Source organism: Meles meles, chromosome 1, assembly GCF_922984935.1.
Source record: "Meles meles chromosome 1, mMelMel3.1 paternal haplotype, whole genome shotgun sequence".
Lineage (NCBI taxonomy): Eukaryota > Metazoa > Chordata > Mammalia > Carnivora > Mustelidae > Meles > Meles meles.
The window spans coordinates 199,999,914-200,022,355 of NC_060066.1; the positions used below are offsets into that span (position 1 = coordinate 199,999,914).

At 49.0% G+C, this 22,442-nt stretch overlaps 2 protein-coding genes, 1 long non-coding RNA gene and 1 other non-coding gene across 8 annotated transcripts in view; 2 read left to right on the forward strand and 2 right to left on the reverse strand.

Moving 5' to 3' along the window:
- The window catches only part of TCEA3 (transcription elongation factor A3), a 36,728-nt gene extending 31,977 nt beyond the window's left edge, over positions 1-4,751 (forward strand). For both annotated transcript variants that reach the window (XM_046012438.1, XM_046012448.1), the window contains exons 9-11: positions 35-181; positions 2,011-2,082; positions 4,547-4,751. In XM_046012438.1, coding sequence (XP_045868394.1) covers positions 35-181; positions 2,011-2,082; positions 4,547-4,555 — 228 coding nt within the window. In that variant the 3' untranslated portion in view covers positions 4,556-4,751. The remainder of the gene's footprint in view (positions 1-34; positions 182-2,010; positions 2,083-4,546) is intronic.
- Positions 4,752-10,322: 5,571 nt separating this feature from the next.
- LOC123928319 lies at positions 10,323-10,432 on the reverse strand. Its single transcript, XR_006815665.1, has one exon. It is a non-coding gene; the product is annotated as a U6 spliceosomal RNA (small nuclear RNA).
- Positions 10,433-11,360: 928 nt separating this feature from the next.
- LOC123951535 lies at positions 11,361-14,504 on the reverse strand. 2 transcript variants are annotated; one of them, XR_006820476.1, is made up of 4 exons: positions 14,405-14,504; positions 12,795-12,858; positions 12,403-12,494; positions 11,361-12,116 (listed from the first exon to the last, which is right to left on the reverse strand). It is a non-coding gene; the product is annotated as an uncharacterized LOC123951535 (long non-coding RNA). The 2 variants fall into 2 exon arrangements; XR_006820475.1 differs by having other exon boundaries at positions 12,403-12,858.
- Positions 13,180-21,538, forward strand: ZNF436 (zinc finger protein 436). 3 transcript variants are annotated; one of them, XM_046020255.1, is made up of 4 exons: positions 13,180-14,558; positions 15,856-15,947; positions 16,751-16,877; positions 19,101-21,538. In XM_046020255.1, the coding sequence occupies exons 2-4, from the start codon at positions 15,915-15,917 to the stop codon at positions 20,351-20,353; spliced, it is 1,413 nt and encodes a 470-aa protein (XP_045876211.1). In that variant the 5' UTR covers positions 13,180-14,558; positions 15,856-15,914; the 3' UTR covers positions 20,354-21,538. The 3 variants fall into 3 exon arrangements, with proteins under 3 accessions (XP_045876211.1, XP_045876214.1, XP_045876209.1); XM_046020258.1 differs by lacking the exon at positions 15,856-15,947; XM_046020253.1 differs by lacking the exon at positions 13,180-14,558 and having other exon boundaries at positions 15,242-15,947.
- The last annotated feature ends 904 nt before the right edge of the window (positions 21,539-22,442 follow it).

The window sequence follows — 22,442 nt, forward strand, 5'->3', positions numbered from 1 at the left end:
AGTAGCACTGAAGGGCAGACTCCTTTCTCTCCAGGAAATGGCCAGCGATGAGCTGAGGGAGTTGAGAAACGCCATGACGCAGGAGGCTATCCGTGAGCACCAGATGGCCAAGACGGGCGGTACCACCACCGACCTTTTCCAGTGCAGCAAATGCAAGAAGAAGAACTGTACCTATAACCAGGTGTGGGGCGGGGGCTGGGGGGGCGCCGAGGTGGAACGGCAGCTTCGGGAGGAGCGGGGGGAGAAAGGACTAAAATTCCAAGCTGCAGAGACAAGGCCAAGTCTTGCTGTACCCGTGGCTCCTAGAAAATGTTCTCCTGCATGCCGAATCACCCAGACTGGGGTCTATGAGGCCTGGCGAGCAAGCTCTGGCCCGCCCTGAAGCAAGAAGAGGAGGAACCAGACTTACTAGGCACGGGTTTCTGTAGAGTCACAGATGGTTGGAAAGAAACTTGGCAATAGAAAACTTGGTTCCCTCATTTCCTACATAGGGGAACTGAGGCCCAGACAGGGTCAAGCTTCACAACTTTGTCCAAGGTGGCCAAGACGGTCCTAAACGGCAGGGATAGTAACAAACCCAGATCGAGACTTTTCTGCTGGCCTGAAATAAAGCCAACGTGGCCAGCGGAGTTGAAGGCATGTTGCCCCAAGTCCTAAGGCTGAAGACCACTGTCCTGGCATGGAGGGGTCGCAGAAGGCTGTGGAGACCCCCTCCTCTGAAGGACTTAAAACCCAAGAACCACCTTCTGTTTCTGGGTTGTCCATATTATAGGCTTAGGGCACCACTCTTCTTGGATTCTAATTTGTACTACGTAGTCATTCTAGAACTCTATTTATTCTGCTGGGCAAGCAAGATTTACCAAGAGCACCTTGTCCTCGGGAATCTGTGGCCACTGCAGAAATACAGCGGGCACTGCCGTTCTGGAAGAGTCTCTCAAAGCATTCCCATCCAGGAATTCAGAGATGTTTGTGCAAGCCTCCTGCTCTCTTCCAAGCCCATTTCCATGTGGAGTGATGTGTTTCCGGTGTGTTGCCTCCCACGAGAAGTAAACCACCCATTAGCCAAGTTTTCTCTGCACAGAGAAACCCCAGTGTTATCGTCCCTCCCGTGTTACTGCTCTGCAGTAAGGAGGCTGGGCTGAGCTCTGCCTTCCTGGCCCACCGCAGGGGTCACTTAGGAGCTGGGGTGACTACCCTCCCCCACCCCCACAGACTCCCAGCTGACATCACAGCAGAGCCGAGTGTCAGCAAAGTAACACGTCATGTGCACCCAGGGTCGGCTGTAGACAATCAGAACAGTAATTGTTCAGTCTGTAAGTGCAAGGGGTTTGCTGGGGGAAGCCTGATTCCTGCATATTCCTGGTTTGGTCAAGGGCGTGAGAAACTGGGAAACAGGACATTAGAGTATCCCAGGGGTCCGCTGACCTTCATCTTGCTTTTCCTCTCTGGGCCTTAAGTCTTGCACCTCTGAACGGAGTGGGGTGGGGGAGGGTGTCTGGGTGGCTCGTTGGGAAGCATCCCTGCTTGACCTCGGCTCAGGTCTTAATCTCTGGGCCATGAGTTTGAGCCCCGCACTGGGAGCTGGGCGTGGAGCCCACTTAAACAAAGAAATAAAGGAATGAACTAGATGATCTTTAAGGGCACTTCTAGCTCCCTGAAGTTCTGATCAGTGAGGCACAGCCGACAGGGTATTTTCAGAGGCGAGTCAGGAAATAACTCCTGTGGGAGATGAGCCTTGAGACGAGAGAAGAGTGATCCGTTCTGAAGGATAAAGGACAAAAGCGAAAGGGCAGAGGGCTGGTTGAGCCCGTGGGGCACTAGAAGTGAGCTGATGGGCCTGAGGAGGGGACGTGTACACGCTGGAGCTCTCAGTGATGAGGGGGGCGGGAATAACAGTGCCGAGCTCTGGGATTTGGACCTGCTGCTGCAGACAGTGGGAGCCGTGGCAGGTCTTAGAGCATGGGGGGTGAATTCCTGAGTGGGCCAGCTCCCTCTTTTTCTCTCTCTCAGGTGCAGACACGCAGTGCTGACGAGCCCATGACTACCTTTGTCTTATGCAATGAATGTGGCAATCGCTGGAAGGTCTGTATGTCTGTCACTTTCTCCCTCCCCTGTCATCCACAGCTGCTGCCCCACATAAGGAGTTCCTATACCCACAGCCAAGAAGGGAGGCCAACCAGGCTGAGCAGAGTGGGTCTGCCGAGCTGGAGATAGTGGCGGGTGGTTGTCGGGGAGGCGGGGAGAGGGTACGTGTGCATGTTTTTGTTTCGGAAGGCACCCAGCATGGGTGGGAGCTGCAACCCACATTTTTTTTTAAAGATTTTATTTTATTTAATTGAGAGAGAGCATGAGAGGGGAGAAGGTCAGAGGGAGAAGCAGACTCCCCATGGAGTTAGGAGCCCAGTGCAGGACTTGATCCCGGGACTCTGGGACATGACCTGAGTCAAAGGCAGTCGCTCAACCAACTGAGCCACCTAGGTGCCCTGCATCCCACATTTTGTCACAGGGTGGGCAAGTCTGTCCTTTGAGCACAGGGGCAGTCAGCCTCGTGAGATCCACAGAGGGGAGGAAAAGCAACAGCACTCTGCCTTCGGACCATACCTCTTTGCACAGTGCTTTCACAGATGGGATTTCCTTTGAACTCTGCCACAGCCAGGGATGAGAGGAAGGTTGAGCCCTGTCAGGGGGCATTGCCACCAAATACCTCCCAGGTCATCCTCCTTTCAGAAGGCAGCTCTGGGAGAGCCCTACATCACCCAAGACCATAATCTGGGCTGTCCCCAGCTCCTGCAAAGTTAGAGGTTTTGTTTTCAAGCATGGGAGCCAAGCAAAGACTCCTCCCAGAGTGCTCCTTCTTCCCGCCACATCGTCTTCTGAAAACACTCAGTGTGATCATGTGACTAATGTCAGTTTCCAGTACCGTCTGACTCGCACGTGTGTGGTGCGGTGTCTGGGCCTCCAGGCAGCTGGCAGGTGCTCCAAAAGTCTGGAGGTTACTTAGCAAGGAGCCCAAGACTGGCTGGGAGTTGGGAGCCCTGGTTGTAGGTCCCACTCTGCCCTATTCGTTGTGTGGCCCTAAGCGTGTCACTCACCTCCCTGAGCAAAAGGGTGATGGTAATGCCTTCGTCCCGTGGTGGAGGTGAAGATTATTGCATATGCATACACACAGTTCGCAAACAATTATGAGAGCTGTTCCTTACAATATTACTCTCACTTTCAGGCCAGGAAATTGAGCTCCTGAAAAACACTTAGCGAGCCTAAAGCCACACAGTTCGGAGCACTGAAAGACAATACTCCAAATTCCTGATCGATTGAGTTTTCTGCAGCCTTACTAAGGGCCTTGATAGCCCTGGGGCCTCATTAGAGTTGCCATATTTTTTAAGGTAAAAGTCAGATGATTGTGTACTTTTCCTTTATTCACTTATTGAGCACTTAGGGATGGGACCGGCTTTGTGGCCTCGTGGTTTAGAGCGTGGGCTTTGGCATCAGGTTCAGATTCTAGCTTTATCGAGTTACAAAGTGACTTTGCTAAGTGACCCGAACTCTCCAGACCTGAATTCCCTCATCTATAAAAAGGGACTATTAATATCTAGTCTACAGAGCTGTTTTGAGGAATTAGAGAAGGTAATATAATCAAAGTGTTAACAGTTTTATTATTCACAGTTGATAGCTCGTATGGTATCTTTGTCAAATTGAAAAAAGGTTTTGTTGCCTCCAAGTAGACATAGCCTTGCACCAGGATACAGAGCTAGGCAAATGGGGCAGGAGCTAAGTTTCAGCCCCAACTTGCCCTAGGGCCAGGTTCTTTTGTGCAGTGCACAATCTGTACAACCATACCACAAAAAAGTCCTGAGCACATATGGGCTGGCACATAGTAACCACGTTCTTATTATTCTGAGTTTGTTACCTACCAGTATTACGGGAGTTTGAGCAAGTCACTTCACTTGTCTGAATTGCTTCTTTGCCTGTGAAAATTGGAGAGATATGGTGCCTACCTCACAGGTTGACCATGAGGGTGTAGTATGGCTCAGCTCAGAGTAAGGGATCAAAAAATAGTAGCTCTTGTGATTATTACTCTTGGGAAAAGGACATTCTGCACACTCCAAATCCAGCTCCTTTCCCTTCATTCCTGCTAGCTGGAGCAACAGGGCCCATTAGAGATGGCAGCTACGTGACTCCTGACGTCATTGTCACATGGTGTCCATTGCCATGTGGGAGGCCTAGAGTCTAGCCAACTGATTAGTAATAATCACAGTGATGTTTCTGACCATGCATTAAAAGCCCACTGCATGCCTGGCATCAAATTTCCTATTATTTATTACCTGTTAGCCTCTGGCATTGGCCAGAATTATGATCCCATTTTCCACTTGAGTGATTGGTTCAAGGCCACACAGCTAATAAGGGCAGAGCTGGGATTTGGACTCTGGTTTCTATGGCTCCAGATACCACCCTCTATTTCATGTCTCCCCCGCTCCCCCCACACCCCTTGCTTCCTTGGGTGACACAGGGAGAGCCCTAAAATTGTATCACCTTTTTGGTTTTGTAGTTCTGCTGATAGAACCGCCAGCCAGGATCTCAGTGAACAAGGTGAGGAAGAACAAAGAGAAAGCACTAAACCATTGTAGCTGGAGAAAAAAATAAAAATTAAGATGAAGAAAAATGCTGAACTCTGACTGGGCTCTTAGGGATCAGAGGGAGAATTCTTTTGTAAATGAATAATCTGTTATTAAAATTGATCCACGAACAGAGGAGCCTATTTGGGGTATGATGGCAAGAGTCTGTGTCGACAAACCTCTTGCAGAAGCTCAGACTTCAGAGCCTCAAGGCTAAAGTGTCATGTCTTGGACTGTGGGCTGACAGTCCTTTGCTTTGAGTCCCTTCCCTCGCATCCCGACCTCTCAGCTTTTTCTGAGTTGAAAAATACCAGCCAGACACAAATCTTACCCCACCCCTGCCCCAGAGGCACATGTGTGGAACAGCTGGAACCCAACTTGGCATCGGCAAATGGGACTCCCACGCTGTGTAGAAAGATCTCTTCCCAGACTCTCTACTATCCCCTGTTTGTAGCTGACTTCAGGGACTTTTCAGAACTCCAGACCTGGTGCCTCTAAGCAGGCAACAGACCATCTTGAGCTCAAGCTTTCTGAGCGAAGGGTGCCACAGTGCCCAAGTTCTGCAGATCCTGGAGCTCAGGACCCCGCCCAGGCCCTGGTGATAAGCTCCTCGCAGCTCCATCTGTGGCCGGAGCTTCAGAGGAAGTCTGCAGGGCACAAGGGGCCTTTTCGTGCTCCACCTGCAATGGCACTGGCTTGCTTTTTAAGCTGATAAGAGGAACTTTAGGCAAATCTAGAACCTTCTGGAAAAGTCTCGTGGGCAGGTCTGATGGGCGTGTCCTGGGTCTCCGTTCCGGACTGTCCCTAGCCTTCTGACAGCCCCAGGCGGAGCCTCCTAGACTCTGTGCTTCCTAAAATGGCCTCAGTACAGAAGCCTGTGAACTCCTGACAGCTTGGGCGAGTCACTCAACCTCTCTGAGCCGCTTTCTTACCTGTGATTATGGGAGCGGCGTGAGTGCCCACCTCACAGGGTGCTGGTGCAGAGGCGGCTGGCTTCTGTCTGCCTTAGTTGCCTCAGCAGGGCAGCTGTTAGGAGTAATATCTGCCCATGTTCCTTATATGCCCGGGTCTCATCCGCCCTGGGATTGATTCCTGCCTTCCTCCTTCCACCCATCACGTGCCTCCTCCTATAGATGAAGCCCATAAGGAAACAGTGCAGAGAAATCCGCCACCGTCTTCAGCCCTCCCTGAGTCAGGTTTGGGGGGGCGTGTCCTTTGGAAGGATGGAAAATCTTCTCTCAGAAGATAAAACACACACAGCGGGGCGCCTGGGTGGCTCAGTGGGTTAAAGCCTCTGCCTTCGGCTCAGGTCATGATCCCAGGGTCCTGGGATCGAGCCCCGCATCGGGCTCTCTGCTCAGCAGGGAGCCTGCTTCCTCCTCTCTCTCTGCCTGCCTCTCTGCCTGGTTGTGATTTCTCTCTGTCAAATAAATAAAATAAAAAGAAAGAAATTGAGGAGAGCTAAAAAAAAAAAAAAACACACACAGCTTGTCAATGGCAGAACCAGGACCAAAACCTTGGTCTTCTGCTTCCTGTCATTGTACCCGAAGCTGTAGAAGCTTCGGGGCCGTATGCAATGCTCAGCCCCTGTCTTCTAGGAATGCCCAGCCTGGTAGGGAAAGAAACCATAAGCAGTCTTCCACGCTGGACGGGATGGATAAATGCCATCCGTACCTGAGGTTCACGTATGACCCCCCCGGGACTGTGGAGCCCTGTTGTTTACACAGCCAGGTGCTTCTAAAACTGGGCCGGGATCCCCTGGGGATCCTGTTAAAAATGAAGATTCTGATTCATCGGGGCTGGGCTGGGGGAAGGGAGCCTGAGATATTTCTCTTCTTTCTTCGTTTTTTCTAACTTTTATTTATTTATTTTTAAGAGAGGGAAAAAATGCATATGTGAGCTGGGTGGGGAGAGGGGGCCATGGGAAAGGGAGAGAGAGCATCCCAAGCAGACTTCATGCCCAGCCGGGAACCCCATGGGGGGCCCAGCCACAGGACCCTGAGATCATGACCTGAGCAGAAATCAAGAGCTGGACACTTAACCGACTGAACCACCCAGGTTCACTTTTATTTATTTATTTATTTTTATTTTTTGGAGATTTTTCATTTTTTTAAAATATTTTGTTTATTTGACAAATCACAACTAGGCAGTGAGGCATGCAGAGAGAGAGGAGGAAGCAGGCTCCCTGCAGAGAAGAGAGCCTGATTCGGGGCTCGATCCCAGGACCCTGGGATCATGACCTGAGCTGAAGGCAGAGGCTTTAACCCACTGAGCCACCCAGGCGCCCCTCATTTCTTTTTTTTTTTTAATATTATTTATTTATTTGACAGAGATCACAAGTAGGCGGGGGAGGGGCCCGGGATGCAGGCTCCCCGCTGAGCAGACAGCCCAATGCGGGGCTTGATCCCAAGACTCTGGGATCATGACCTGAGCCTAAGGCAGATGCTTAAACCACTGAGCCACCCAGGCGCTGAGATTTTTCATTTCTTACAAGCTCCCAGGTGTTGCTGATGCTGCTGTCCACCGACCATGCTCTGAGCAGTAAAGGGTTTAGATTCCCAGCTTTTTCTTTGCATGATCGAATCCTCCGTCCAAATGTCTAGAAACCAAAAGCAACAATTATCCCTCTAACTGTGTCAATAAATGTTACTTCAGGCTGCTTCAGGTGGCCCCGTGGGGTGACTTTCAGTCACAGTCTCAGTACCCATTGTGCTCCTGGTGTCATGGGGACTTACAGCACAGGAAAAAATACAAACCCTGAATCTCCGCCCTCAATAACCTTACTGTTTACAAAGGAGATGAGTCAGATGAAACAGCACGAGAACAAGTCGGCTCCAGTCCGCACATCTATGCAGTACACTTCTCGGCTCACAAAAGGACACAGAAAACGGTGAATAGGCCTCAGACCGTGTTCATCAGCAGACATCAATATCCTCCCAACTGGGATTCCTGTGTCCGCTCTGGAGTCCCTCCAGTCCATGCTCTTCCTCCACTGACCGGAATAGGCTTTTCAAAATTGTAAATCTGATCTTGTTATAGCCCCCCCCCCCCACTGCATTTTAGGCCTTCCGTTTCCCCCCCCCACTGCATTTGGCAGGAGCCACAGGCCCCACAGAGCTGGCCTCTGCCCCGCCCCCATACTTTGTGCTCCAGCCACGCTGGCCATGCTGTGTGCCACACGGTCCTTGCACAAAGCCTGTCGGCTGGGACTCCTGATTTAACCGCATCTCCTCCTTCACGTCAAAGACGAGGAGGGAGCGAGCTGCCAGGGAGTTAGTGTGAACTTCTGCCACTAGGAAGGCTTCCCAGGGGAAGGGAGACTGCTACCTTACAGGAGGAAAAAGGCAAGGTCAGGGAAGGTGAAACACAGAGGCCATGCTCGGGATGGAGGAGAGGACTTCTCACCCGTAATGTCATGGCCAAAAGACCTTGAAAACCAAGTACATTCGAGATCTTATGACCAACTTAGAAGATATTTTCTAAAGGTTACAGGAACGTGAAAGACTCTATGGAGTGAGAAATCTTTCCTCGTATGCTCATTCACACCACCAAATCTGTCTTTAGCCCTGAGATTCCCTTAGCTTAAGCCTTACGTCACCGAGTGTCTGTCTGGATTTCTCCTCTCAATACGCTGGCCCTCTCCATACAACTAATCTGAAACTAAACTCACATCTTCTCTTTCTGTAAGTGCCCTCTTCTTTTATATTTGTCAGCTAGATGGCTTTCCAGAACCGTCTCGGACCTTCCCCTTGCCCTCTTCTCTTTTGTCAGTTACCGATTCTGTTGTCCCTCCCTTGTTCAACCCTGCTCTCCCCCAACACTAGCAACATTCTTTCAGGGTTTCTTTTTTCCTGCACCTTCTACTGGCCTCCTAGCTCAAAGCATCCCTACCTCACCTGCCCCTGCCCTGCACGGCTCTGAGCATCGTTCTCCCTACCGCCCCTGTCTCCTCCCCTGGATTTCCTCCAGCTGGCAAACAAAACTCAAACTCCTTAGTTTGACTTTCAAAGCTCCTCTCCGGTCTTAGGTGGCTTATCTTTGACCTCTGCTGCCCCTTTGTTCCAGCCTGTGGGAAGTACTTTCCCCATCCTTGAAAACCCAATGAACCTTCCCAGCTGTGGCTGCCTATTCTGATTCCTCCTCCCTCTCCCCATCCTAATCTTACCCATCCTTCAAGGCTCACTTCCGGTGCGTGTTTTGTTTTGTTTTTTAGTTGAAGTACAGTTGACAAACATTCTTTTTTTTTTTTTTTAGATTTTATTTATTTATTTGACAGAGAGATCACAAGTAGGCAGAGAGGTAGGCAGGGAGGCAGGCAGAGAGAGAGGAGGAAGCAGGCTCCCCGCGGAGCAGAGAGCCCGATGCGGGGCTCGATCCCAGGACCCTGAGATCATGACCTGAGCCGAAGGCAGCGGCTTAATCCACTGAGCCACTCAGGTGCCCCGACAAACATTCTTAATGTCACATGTACAGCCTAGTGATCTGACAAGTGAGTATAGTCACCATTTGTCACTGTACAGAATTATTAACAATGTTATTAACTATATTCCCTGTGCTGTACTTTTTGTCTCCATGACTTATTCTGTAACTGAAGTTTGTACCTCTTAATCCTCTTAACCCTCTTCACTTTGTTGACCCTTCCGCTGCCTCCCTTCCCAGAGGCACATCTTCTGTGAAGTCTTCTCTACACCTTCTGTGAAGTTTTCTCTAATCCCCTGGCAGTAAGAGATGGCCCTGGGGGGCGGCTGGGTGGCTCAGTGGGTTAAAGCCTCTGCCTTCAGCTCAGGTCATGATCTCAGGGTCCTGGGATCGAGCCCCACGTTGGGCTCTTTGTTCAGCGAGAAGCCTGCTTCCCTTCCTCTCTCTCTGCCTGCCTCTCTGCCTGCTTGTGATCTCTGTCTGTCAAATAAATAAATAAAATCTTAAAAAAAAAAAAAGATGGTCCTCGGAACTCCCACAGCGCGGTGACCCTTGAATACTTACGCTACATTCTACCACGGTGACGACGGTGACGATTTCTTTGTTTCACAGTATGGATAACATCTGTTAATTATTGACTAGCCAGGTATCTTGGGCACGTTATGAAACTTCTCCATGCCTCTGTCTTTCCTCTGTAAGATGGTGGAAATAATGGCACCTGGCCCAAAGGGTTGTGAGGATTCGTTACAATCATACCTGACATGAAGTACTTGATCAGTGAATGTTAGCGATTGTCATTACTGTGAGTAGAGGGGCTTACTTTATATTGTCCCCACTAACCCTCAGACCCCATGAACTGGGTTACTATGATTATACTCTTTTGTTTTGTGTTTTAAGAGGGTTTAGTTTTAAGTAATCTCTATACCCAGCATGGGGCTTGAACTCTCAACCTCGAGATCAAGAGTCACATGCTTTACTGACTGGGCCAACCAGGTGCACCCTTCAAACAAACAAACAAACAAAAAGATTTACTTAGAGAGAGCGCCCGTGTGCATGCACGCCGAGGGGGAGGGGTAGAAGGAGAGAGACCATGTGACGCGGACTCCATGCCTAGCTTGGAGCCCCACGCAGGGCTCAATCCCACGATCCTGAGATCATGACCTGAGTTGAAATCAATAGTCAGCACTTAACTGACTGAGCCACCCAAGAGCCCCGAGGTGCCCCTTTTTAAAATTGTGACAACACATAGACAACATAAAATTTATTAGTTTGAACTCTTTGGGGGGCTTTTTAAAAACGGAACGCATCACAGATTAGCATGTCATCCTTGCGCAGGGGGGCATATGCTAATCTTCTCTGTATTGTTCCACTGTTGGTGTATGCGCTGCCAGAATGAGCCCCGATCGTAACTATTTTCAGTGTACACAGAGTTCAGTAGTGTTAAGTGCATTCCCATCATTATGCAGCCCATCTCCAGAACATTTTTCATCTTGCAAAATTGCACCACTAGACCTATTAAGCAATTTCCCATTCCCTCCTCCCTGAGCCCTAGGCAGGCCCTAGGCAACTATTCCGCTTTCTGTCTCTACGAATTGTATGATTATACTCTTTTTAAAAAAGATTTTATTTATTTATTTGAGAGAGAGAAAGAGCACATGTGAGGGGAGAGGCAGTGGGGGAGAGAGAAGCAGACTCCCCAACGAGTGGGGACCCTGACGTGGGACCAGATCCCAGGACCTTGAGATCACAACCTGAGCCAAAGTCAGACACTTACCCGACTGAGCCACCCAGGCGCCCCGCATTATCATACTCCTCACAAACTGAGGATACCAAAGTTCAAAGAGTAATTTGCTTCCAGGAGACAGAATCTGGACTGAGCCCAGGCCGCTGTTCATGCTCTTAAGCCACTTTGAAATAGGGCTTCATCTCAAGAGCACCTGCGGTGTGTTTTACTTCCCTCCCAGCAATGATGGTGCCTGTGTGGCCAGGCCCTCCTCTGTGCCCATGTGTTGCCGCCATTGTCACATTTCATCGTCACAGCAGCCCCACGGTCATTGTGAGGGGCTGCGTCCTGTCTCCCCGCGGTGTCTGATACCGGAGAGAGACACAGGAAGCATGTTCGGTGAACGGGGGGCCTCTCCGATGCTTTTAAGTAGACTAACTCATACTAGATAAGTTTGTTGTACATTTTTTTTTAATATTTTTTTAAGCATTTTATTTATTTATTTGACAGAGGGAGAAAGATCACAAGTAGGCAGAGAGGCAGACAGAGAGAGAGGGGGAAGCAGGCTCCCCGCCGAGCAGAGAGCCCGAGGCGGGGCCCGATCCCAGAACCCCGGGACCACGACCCGAGCCGAAGGCAGAGGCCTAACCCACTGAGCCACCCAGGCGCCCCATGTTGTACATTTTTAATGCAATTGTTTACATTTTGGGGGAAAATGTTGATCGTCTCAGGAGAAAACCAGCTGAAACTCTGGAGCTCCTAAGGAACTTCCCAGTCCTCTCCACTCCCCCTCCTCCTGCAAGTCGATCTGCTCTTCTCACCCCAGGCCAGCCCCAGTCTGCCCCCCCACCCCAAGCCCCCATCTGCACCTCATCACCAGCTCTGTTGCTCCACAGGCCAAAGGCTGAGGCAGGCAGGCAAGGGGACATAAGAGACTGTCCCTGCTCGGCTTCCTCCCCCGGCCACTCCACCCACACTCTTCCTCTAGCCCAGCACAGTCCCGGCCATCCTGGAACAAGTTGTGTCCTTTCACGCCTCCCTGACTTCGCACATGCTGTTCTGAAGACTGGAATGCCTTCCCTCCCCTGGTTCTCCACCTCCGAGACTCCTACAGTCTCTGCCAGCCAGCTTAGATGTCCCCTCCTCTGGGAAGCCTCCTCCCCTGCCCTGTCCTGTCTGCCCACCCCCCCCCCCCCCCCGCCCCGCACAGACTTGCTCATCCTATACTACAGCACTCAGGACCGCAACGAGCCACCCGGAGCCAGTGTGTCCCCCGTGTCCCCAAATCCTTATGCTCTGCTCGGAGCAGGGGTCAAGAGGAACCCAGGGCGCTTGGATTTTTCTTGATGCTCCTAGGACATCTGAAAATGAGACGGCAAAACAAGTTCACAAATAAACACTGAGGCATATTTTTCCACGTTTAATACATTAATGGCTTCTCATACCAAAAATCATACCACAGTCGCACTGCTCACAAGATGATTAAAGGATTTATTAAAATATAATAATGTAGGCTGCTCCACAGGCATCGTGGCCTTTGTTAATAAGAAACAAGCTTAAGGACACAGAAAGAGGGTCTTTGATCAAATTGGTCAGTGGATCTGACATACCGTTTAATCCCATTCGGAGATAATGTCAAAAGCCTACCTTGGAGACCCTGGCCCAGTGGTTCTTCTGGCCCCTTTCCGTGATGAGGGGCTCTGCTGCCCCCTCTGTACCCAGTAGGTGCTCAGTGATTGCTGAATGATGGGAACACGTGCAGCTTTCCAAGTTAATTATTGAAAATTCACATGCAGTAAGTATTCCTGAGAAACAATGAAGTCCTGGACAATGGGGCAGGAAGCCACCTCCTTCTCCAGTGACCCCCCCCCAACCCTCAGAGCCCCGCTGAAGGCTGCAGCAGGAAGCCCCTCACCCGCCGTCCTTCCTCCCCTTCATCCCCAAGGGCACCAAAGGCAGTTGGGCTTTCCCTTCGCTCTCAGCCTCCCTTCTCCTCCGCCCTCTAAGGGTCCCAGGTGAAGAGAGAGAGAAGCACTTACTCACAGAAGGAGGCCAGCAGCCACGCTGGGCTCTGAGGGAGAGTCGTCCTGCCCCCAGGCAGGCCTGAGGAATAAAAGAAACAGCGAGAGCACAAAGAAGGACTTAGAGCACTGGAGCAAGGGGGAGAAAGGCCTAAGGAAGTTTATAAAGCGTCTGTCAGAGAAGGGATGAAAAGGGAGCCCTGCTGGGCTGAGGCGCTCAGGGGCTCAACTCACCTTAGGCCCAATTAGAAATGTGCAATTACTGCACCAAAGTCTGAACTCACCCCCCACCCCCCACCCCCGCCCCTTGTCCTTGTCGAGAAGTTTCCCTGAGCGCGAGGCCTCCACTTTCTGAGTTCTGGCAGCGTCAAATACCTCTGCTCTACTGGGCTCAACCTCCCAATTTGCTTGAATCCACCAAACTGGCCCAACTTCCAATCCCCTCTGGATTTCCAACAGAAACACCACGTGAGGGGAAGGCCACCAGCAGATTCTCACAGCTCTGGGGCTACTCTGACTTCCCAGATTTTCTGAGCCAGTGAAAATATCCACAGGCCTTTCTGGAAGTCTCCCCCCTACCCCCGCCACCAAAGGCAGGATAAATAATAGGAACAGCTATCATGTGAGCGTTCCTTCTGCCTAGTGCTTTAGGTCACCTCACTCAGTGCTCACCACCAACTGAGGGATGATTGCTCTGTCTTACAGAAAGGGAAATGGGCCCGTGGAGATTGAATGACTTTCTAAAGGACAGACAGCCAGGATTCCAACTCAGGTCTGTCTGACCTCCATACCCCACGCTCTTCCCACTACGAAAACCGTCTCTCGGGGATCCTCTACAATTCCTTTTTCTCTTTCTTTCTTCTTCTTATTTATTTTTGTGTGTGTGGTACCCAAACAAATTTCAGATGGGGCAGGATGGTATAATTCTGAGCTATCTAAAGAATTCCTAGCCTCACAGCTGGGGATGAGAAGAGGAGTGGGAGTGGGAGAGTCGGCCTCAGGGCTCGGTAGGGTCCTAGCTCTTTTTAGACACTTGAGTAATTTAACCATAAATAACTGGGCACTGGGAACAGGACACTCACTAATAAAAGCATAGCCCGGAGTCATGTTGGGGGTTGGGGGGGGAATTCAAGTCACTCAGTGGGTGGATGTATCTGCAAAACAAAAGAAAAGCCCCTTTCCCAGCCCAGGCAGAGAAGTCTCCTGTAAAGTTAGAGAGAACAGGCTTCTGGGCACGTAGCCAAGGTTCTGGGGATATTTATAACTTGAAGAGGGTGGGAGTCCCTAATAAGCTGCTATATTCTTTTTCCATCACTTCCCTCTCCAAGGCTACAGCGAGCTCAGAGCTCTTCCCCACGCAGAATGCCTGCTTTCCCTAGTGCTCGGCTGCCATTGTCTAATTTTCTCATCCTGGCTGGGGAAAGGGAAGGCTGCAAGCCCTTCCGTTCGGAAGAACTCCAGTTGAATGCAGCTTAGCTGCTGCTGGTGTTTCTTGGCTAGCTGCTGTGGTCTCAGGGATCTGCCTATGAGTCTGTGGTTTCTCTGGGCTGCCTCAGAGTCTGTGAGTCTTTGGGATCCGCCTACGGATCTCTGGGCTCTGCAGCCAAGTCTACGGATTTGAAATCTACCTGCGGGGCTGAGATATCCGGGATCTGCCAGTGATCTCCAGAATCCTTCCAAACACCCGAAGTCTCAGAGAACTCTGCCTGCGGATTTGGAATCTGTTTGAGGCCTCTCAGATCTTGGAGCCGGCGATCTAGTGGATCTTTTGCGGGTCAGGAGGTAAGTCTGTTCTTTCCCCAGCTGGGTTTTTGGGCTTCCCACCTTCAGCCGGTCAGGGACTGCTAGCATCCTGAAGGTCCGCCCGACTCAGGGCTCAGAGGCCCAAGAACTCATCGGTGCAGGAAACCGTCAGAAATCCTTTTAGGAGACAACCCGTCAGGAATGTTAAGGACGACTCTTCTCAGCCCTGAAGCCGGACTCGCTCCTCCTTCGGCGCCCAATCCCCCACCGTCGCTTCTGTATACCCTCAGGGTTTTCGCATCCCCTCCACTGGGCGCAACTCAACCCGCCCCTCAAGGGGCGCCCTCTTTAGAAGGACAAGGTTGGATGCCCCTATAGGGTTAACAGCGGTGGAGCCGGGACACCGCCTGGCCTAGCCGCGTACAGCACTAGCCAGCGCACCCGCGGCGCAGGGTCTCCTGGGAGTTGTAGTCTGGGTAGTCGGTGAGAGTGCCGCAGGCACTGCTGGGAGACGTAGTGCGTGGGTGGAGCTCAAAGTTAGAGCGCGGCCGCTGAGTCTTCCCTGGGGAGTGGGCGGCTGCCGCTTTCCTCTCAGGCCCCGGCTGTCAAATGAGGGCCAATCCCAGAAGAACCCAACACAGGCCAGAGTCTAAATTAGGCCCGAAGTCGAAGTTAAGGCCCGACTCAAGATAAGCTTCTAAGGTCGTGAGGAGCTGCAGGGGCAACCTCTCTGGCTTAATCGGGCTGTGGTCTCTCAGTGAAGAAAGCGGAAGATACTACGCCCTGGCTAGGAGGACGTGCTTCTTTCTTCACCCTTTTGTTCTTTTCCCTCCTTGGTTTTTGGCCTCTGACTGGCCTTTGTACGCCAGAATGGAACTCCAACTCCCGGCAGGCCACGGGGGCAGGCGCAGGCGTGATAGGGTGCTCAGCCACGCTCAAGAGGCGGGCCTAATGTGCGCCATCTAATTGGCAGAGCGTTTTGCGAGCTTCGCTCGCTGATTGGCTGAAGTAGCTGCCGGAAAGGGCCCAGCCTCGAGATGGGAGAGCGGAGGCGTTCTGTGGGCTGGGCTGAGAGCCTCCTCCCCGAGACAGCATCGACTTGACCCCCCGGCCGGGGAGGGCCAGAGCCAGGGGGCTGTCTTAGTAAATTCCTGCAGTGCCTCCACCCTACGGTGGCGGAGACATAGAGGGCGGGTCGCGCTCGAGGGTCAGGGAGGAGAGTGACCCGGCCCGGGTCCAGGGCCCTCCCCACCCGTCTGGCGGCCAGAACTCCAGCCCTGGGGAGTGGGCAGGGCCTGTTTTCTGTGCCTCACGCCCTGCTTTTCGCCTCCTTTAGCGCTGTCTGCTACCTGCTTTCCTGCTCTCTCTTCTGGGAGGCGAATCCTTGAGTCCGAGATGGCAGCCACCCTGCTCATGGCTGGGTCCCAGGTAAGCCGGGGGTGGCTTCTCGGACCCTGCCTCTGCTTACCCACCTTGTCCCGGCGTTTCTTTGCTCTGCAAATCCCTGTTGGCAATTCCCTGGGATTAGTAATGCACTCGCTTCGGTATTCTGCCTCCAGGAACCTCAGTACCAGGCCAGTATAGCCACAGACAAGCATTTATCGAACACCAGCTGTATGCCTTTAAATACTGGGGAGACAAAAGATGGATGAAACGGGCCCTCCCTGCCTGCTCACAATCTTTAGGGAGACAGACGGTTAACCGTAATACGACGTGCTAACAGCTTTATTTGTCGTAGGAACAAAGTGCCAAAGTGCCGTGGTGTGAGAACCAAGAAGTGGGAGTGATTAATGCTAGAGAGTCCGAGGGAGGAGTGGAGCGGAGCAGGGGTTGGGGGCACAGAAGAACAGTTGGTAAAGAATTGTAAGATCTCGCTAGTCTGAGAAAGAGACTCCAGGAAAAGAGGAACATTGTGAGTAAAGGTATGGAGTGATGTAGGTGATGCATGTGTTCTGAGAAAAGTACCGCTAGAGGATAAAGTTCTGGAGTGGCCAGGGACATCTGGCTATAGAAATAGCAGGGCAGTCAGCTGGTAAATGGCTCCCTTCTCTACCACATCTCTCTTTTTTTTTTTTTTTTTTTTTTTTTTTTGCCTGCTTATTTCTTCTCTCCACTCCTCAGTTACTTCCTTTTGCCTTCTCAATGATTCTAGCCATGTCTCTAATTTCAAGAAGAAAAACTGGTACTAACCTCCAGATACCAAGTAATGAGGAAGCATTGTGTGATTTCAGGCACCTGTGACATTTGAAGATATGGCCATGTACCTCACTCGGGAAGAATGGAGACCTCTGGACCCTACACAAAGGGACCTTTACAGGGATGTTATGCAGGAGAATTATGGAAATGTCGTCTCATTAGGTAAGTGAGGATTCTCTCTCTCTCCACCCCCACATTTTCAAGACTCTCAAAAATGGCTTAACTCTTCCAACGCAACCGAGTTGTTTGATTTTTAAAGCAATTAATTGGCTATTGGCTTGAGTTCCATCCACAGGCAAATCTTTTGAGTGTAGGAACATCAAGGTCATATTGTCTAAAAAGAAAAACGGTTTCTGCCCATTTTAGAAACATTCAGATTTCTTGTGCCCTGAGTCATCTACCCTTCTCCAGCCTGTTTGTACAGATTACTGACCAAACAGGTCTAACATAATGGTGCGTGCCAGGATGTAAATGCCCCTGTAAATGGTGATTTTACTGCAAGTTTGAGGGGAGTTCTGACCCAGGTTCATGGGAGGGCAAAAAGCCACATTTTTGTGTTTGTTTTGGCTTCAGAGCCCTAGCTTTGGCTGAGGTCCTTTATTTATCTGGAGCAGGTACTTGTCTAGAGGTGATTCAGAGTTGATCGTAGGTTTTGAGTGTGTCAAATGTTCAGGAGAATCATGAACTAAATGAGATCGCAGATTCTATTAGGCAGGGAAGTGAATTTTTTTGATGGTCTGCAGACCTGTCTGTTCTTGGCTATCCTTTGGTGTGGATGTAACTAGAATAAATAATATAGTCTTGAGCTGAATGGTCTTTGACTCCCTCAGTCTCCTGGTAACACTTGACAGAAGTTAGCAACTGTGTGTGGTTCACTAGGTTATCTGCCATTCATTAGGACTAATTCTTTTTTGGAAACCTTTATTTCTGTAGCCTTTCCCAGAACAAAAGGCGACTATGAGGGGTTTCGCTTTAAACTTGGGCTCTTCCTGATGTTCCAAGATTCTTGGATCTTACCTTTAGAAAAGTAGCTAGAAATGAAATTATTTACCTAGATGTATTGCAGTCTCTAATCCAAATACTTCATTCAATCCAACAAAAGCATGAAGTAAGAATCTTAAAGAAATGTGAATTTATATGGTTATAGTCCAGCCCAAGTAGCACTTGTTAGAATAATGGAAGCATGAAAGAACACACACACACACACACACACACACACACACACACACACACACAGAAAAACAAGTTCCTCTCCCAAATAAATTTGGCACTGGGTTAATAATATTTACAAGGTTTCTTTACCTCAAGACTTGTCAGAGCCTTTAATGTGTTAAATGGCATGTGAATTTCTAAGAAGAGGCTATTGGATGCACCATGTACCAAATGAATTTGTCCATGGACCCTTTTCTTCCAGCGTACCTACTAACCTCTTTGTTGAAGAGTATGCTAAGAAACACAACTTGGAAAATACAGTCTCTGGTAGAAAGTTTCTTGTAGACAGTGGTTGTATATTTTCATTTTCATTTGCAGACTGTGTTTAGTTAATGTCGAGAATGTTCTGAGATGTTTTTGCATCCTCCAACCTTCCCTTCTCTATTCATATTAGAAGGCCACTGGAAAGTAGCAAGTAACATTTGGCAGTCACCTTTCTTGTCAGACTTGCTATATAGCTAGACAAAAATGTGTTTTTTCCATAGTAACCCAGTAGATTCTTAGTAACTATGACATAATGGTAATAATGAAGACTTGAAAAGTTAAGAACATAACACACAACACAATCACGCATAAAATATCTAGGCCCTTGGCTTTTAGAGATTCTAATATGGAGTCTCTTATATTTTCTGTTTTCTGTTTCTGGCTCTTTTCTTTCAAAACACCAGGAATATATATAATTTTCTTAAAGAACCATTAACTCTAGTGGTACAGAGCATGAACCGTGATCAGACAGACCTGAATTTCAATCATGGCTCCACCATTTACTATTTTATAAGCCTGCACAAGTCACTTCTCTTGGTCTTTTTTTTTTTTTTAAGATTTTATTTATTTGTCAGAGAGAGTGAGTGCACAAGCAGGGGGAGCAGCAGGCAGAGGGAGAAGCAAGCTCCCCGCTGAGCAAGGAGACCAAAGTGGGACTCGATCCTAGGATCCTGGGATCCATGACCTGAGCCAAAGGCAGACACTTAACCAACTGAGCCACCCAAGTGTTGCCCTTCTCTAGGTCTTGGATTTAAATCATCATAGAGTGGAAATCGTCATAATGCCGGACTTTCAGGGTGGTTGAAATAATTGGGATAAAGAATTTAGCACAATGCCTGGTACACAGTAGATAAAATTTTCTGTGTATTTGCCAGTATTATTGTTATGACTATTTACCCTTTATTACAGATTTTGAGATCAGGAGTGAGAATGAGGTGAATCCAAAGCAAGAGATTAGTGAAGATGTAGAATTTGGGACTGCCTCTGAAAGGCCTGTTGGGAATACTGAGGAAAATCCTGAAAATGAAGAGGCCTTTGAAGGCGGGGATAGACCAGAAAGACAGTGGGGAGATTTAACAGCAGAAGAATGGGTAAGCTATCCTCTTCAACAAGTCACTGATCTGCTTGTTCACAAGGAAGTCCACACAGGCATCCGATATCATATATGCTCTCATTGTGGAAAGGCCTTCAGTCAGATCTCAGACCTTAATCGACATCAGAAAACCCACACTGGAGACAGACCCTATAAGTGTTATGAATGTGGAAAGGGCTTCAGTCGAAGCTCACATCTTATTCAGCATCAAAGAACACACACTGGGGAAAGGCCCTATGACTGTAATGAGTGCGGGAAAAGTTTTGGAAGAAGCTCTCACCTCATTCAGCACCAGACAATCCACACTGGAGAAAAGCCCCACAAATGTAACGAGTGTGGGAAAAGTTTCTGCCGGCTGTCTCACCTAATCCAACACCAAAGGACACACAGTGGGGAAAAGCCCTATGAGTGTGAGGAGTGTGGGAAAAGCTTCAGCCGGAGCTCTCACCTAGCTCAGCACCAGAGGACCCACACAGGTGAGAAGCCTTACGAGTGTAATGAATGTGGACGAGGCTTCAGCGAGAGATCTGATCTCATCAAACACTATCGAGTCCATACGGGGGAGAGGCCCTACAAGTGTGATGAGTGTGGGAAGAATTTCAGTCAGAACTCCGACCTAGTGCGCCATCGCAGAGCCCATACGGGAGAAAAGCCGTACCACTGTAATGAATGTGGGGAGAATTTCAGCCGCATCTCGCACTTGGTTCAGCACCAGAGAACCCACACTGGGGAAAAGCCATACGAATGTAATGCTTGTGGGAAAAGCTTCAGCCGGAGCTCTCATCTCATCACACACCAGAAAATTCACACTGGAGAGAAGCCCTATGAGTGCAACGAGTGTTGGCGAAGCTTTGGAGAAAGGTCAGATCTAATTAAACACCAGAGAACCCACACCGGAGAGAAGCCCTATGAGTGTGTACAGTGTGGAAAAGGTTTCACTCAGAGCTCCAACCTCATTACACATCAAAGAGTTCATACAGGAGAGAAGCCTTATGAATGTACCGAATGTGAGAAGAGTTTCAGCCGGAGCTCAGCTCTTATTAAACATAAGAGAGTTCATACTGACTAAGTCCTGTAATTAACAAGAAATGATTCATTTGAAGGTACAGTTTTATTTGATATCCAAGAGCTCTCTCAAGACTGAGCTTCTTTTACCATACTGAATTTCCATGTGGGCACAGGTTAAAACATCAAAGAAGATAAGCCATTTGCAATTCTAACCCACAACTCTGGGAATGTTATCTCCTCCTCCAAAGTAATGATTTTTATTCATTCGATATTAATGAAGTACTTCATCAAAATCAACCCCACAAATAACTGGGAATCGGAAGACCAGGGGATAAATGCTGGTAAATACTCAGGCCTGGAAATGGCATAAAACTTTAAAAGTTTTTTCTCTCATCCTTGGCCCAAAGAACTATGCTAGGGGAAATATTGGAATGTAATAGGGTGGTCACAGCTGCTTCAGAAAAAGACAACCAGAGACTGCCCAAATTGCCATACCTATTCACTCTCTGTAGTAGTTGGGCACACACATCTTCCCCTTCAAAAGGCTTTTTCCTTGAGTTGCTCATGCATTTGTCTCTTTCCATCTTCCTGAGAGCAGGATTCTGCACGATGAAGGCAATGATCAAAACTTTTCTCATTGTTTCTAATTTAACTTTATTAAAGCTTGCATCTTTGGAGAAGCTAACTGAAGATACAGATTGAAAGAAAAAATGAGACACAGGTTTGGGGACCAAGGAACTCATCAGTGCTGGTGACTTTAGCAAAAGAGATGCCCACTGTTGTTCTCGCCATTAATCAGAATGTATTCATTTTCTTTGGGAATCACTGTAGGGAACATTGTAGGCAAAATACCTTCAAGGAAAGCTAGGACCATACTGATGGTGGAGTGTAAGGAGCAAGTGGAATTGACCACTTCAGGGAAGGAAACACAGAATTCCTCCCCAAGGAATACCACCGGTCCTTTCTGTGTCCTTCCCCCTCTGCCCTTTAAGATCAATTCTCCTTAGACTGCTAACTCTAGAATTTGATAAGGGCCACATCCCAGTGTTCATCTTGGCTTGCATAAGGGCATGTGTAATGTACAGTAAAACGTGTATTCTTGTAATTTTTCCAGTAGCGGAAACTGTATCCACACAGAATTAGCATGTTCTTGGGTGATGTTGATCATGTGACCGAGCTACAGACAACTTCAGTGTGAGAAATGTCCTTTTGTTTTCATTTTTTCTAAGGAAAAAACGTAAACACTAGTGCTGTAGTGTGCACTGTCCTGTAAGATCTGTCTTTGTACAGAACGAAGCCCTGGTTTCTGTGTATCAGCCAACTGGGGGAGATAATGACCGGATAGAGAGATTGATTGTCCTGTTCTCAGACTGAATTACCTTCTCATTGGCCTAGTCACAAGGAATTACTGAACCTAGATAGGAATGTATCTCCATCCTCTCCGTCTACAGAAACATGTAGTTAAAATGAGAGTTGACCCCATTTAAACCTGTTCGTGTCAGAGCCTCTCATCCCAGCCCACCATAGGAATTAAGAAATACCCCAGATGTTGATGCTTACCCAGGCTTTTGGGGGGCGGCGGTGTGAGGGGACTAGAGGAAGGAATATATATTTTTGAGAGTGCCCCCAAGTTCTTCTTACTTTGCTTTATCGTGAGTGTTGTAACATTTGAAAAATACTTCTGCCATAGCTCTTTGGGACTTGGTGCGTTAAGGGAGCCAGTGGTCTCTCGGGGGAGTCGACTAAAATGAGTCATTAGGACCCACAGCTGTGTGAGCCTGCATCCTTTGCAGAGACACAGCCTGGAAACTAACACCACCACTCCCTGAAGGAGGTTTCTTTATTATGTTGCCTCTCCTATTGAAATACAAACTGGGGCAAGGAGCCTGTTTTGTGTTCTATACAAAAATCTAGCCGATGGTGGGTATTCACATTTTAATTGTTGAATGACTTACGTGTTCTCGATGGCTTTTCCCGTGTCAGTGTTGCTAATGGTTTTAATGACTAGCAAAGTTCTCCTGTTGTTTCTGTGAGCCACAATGGGCGTCAGCTTTGGAGTGGCCCCAGGAGACAGCATCCTCATGACCCAAGTATATATCACTCCCATGACCCAAGTATATATCACTCCCATGACCCAAGTATATATCACT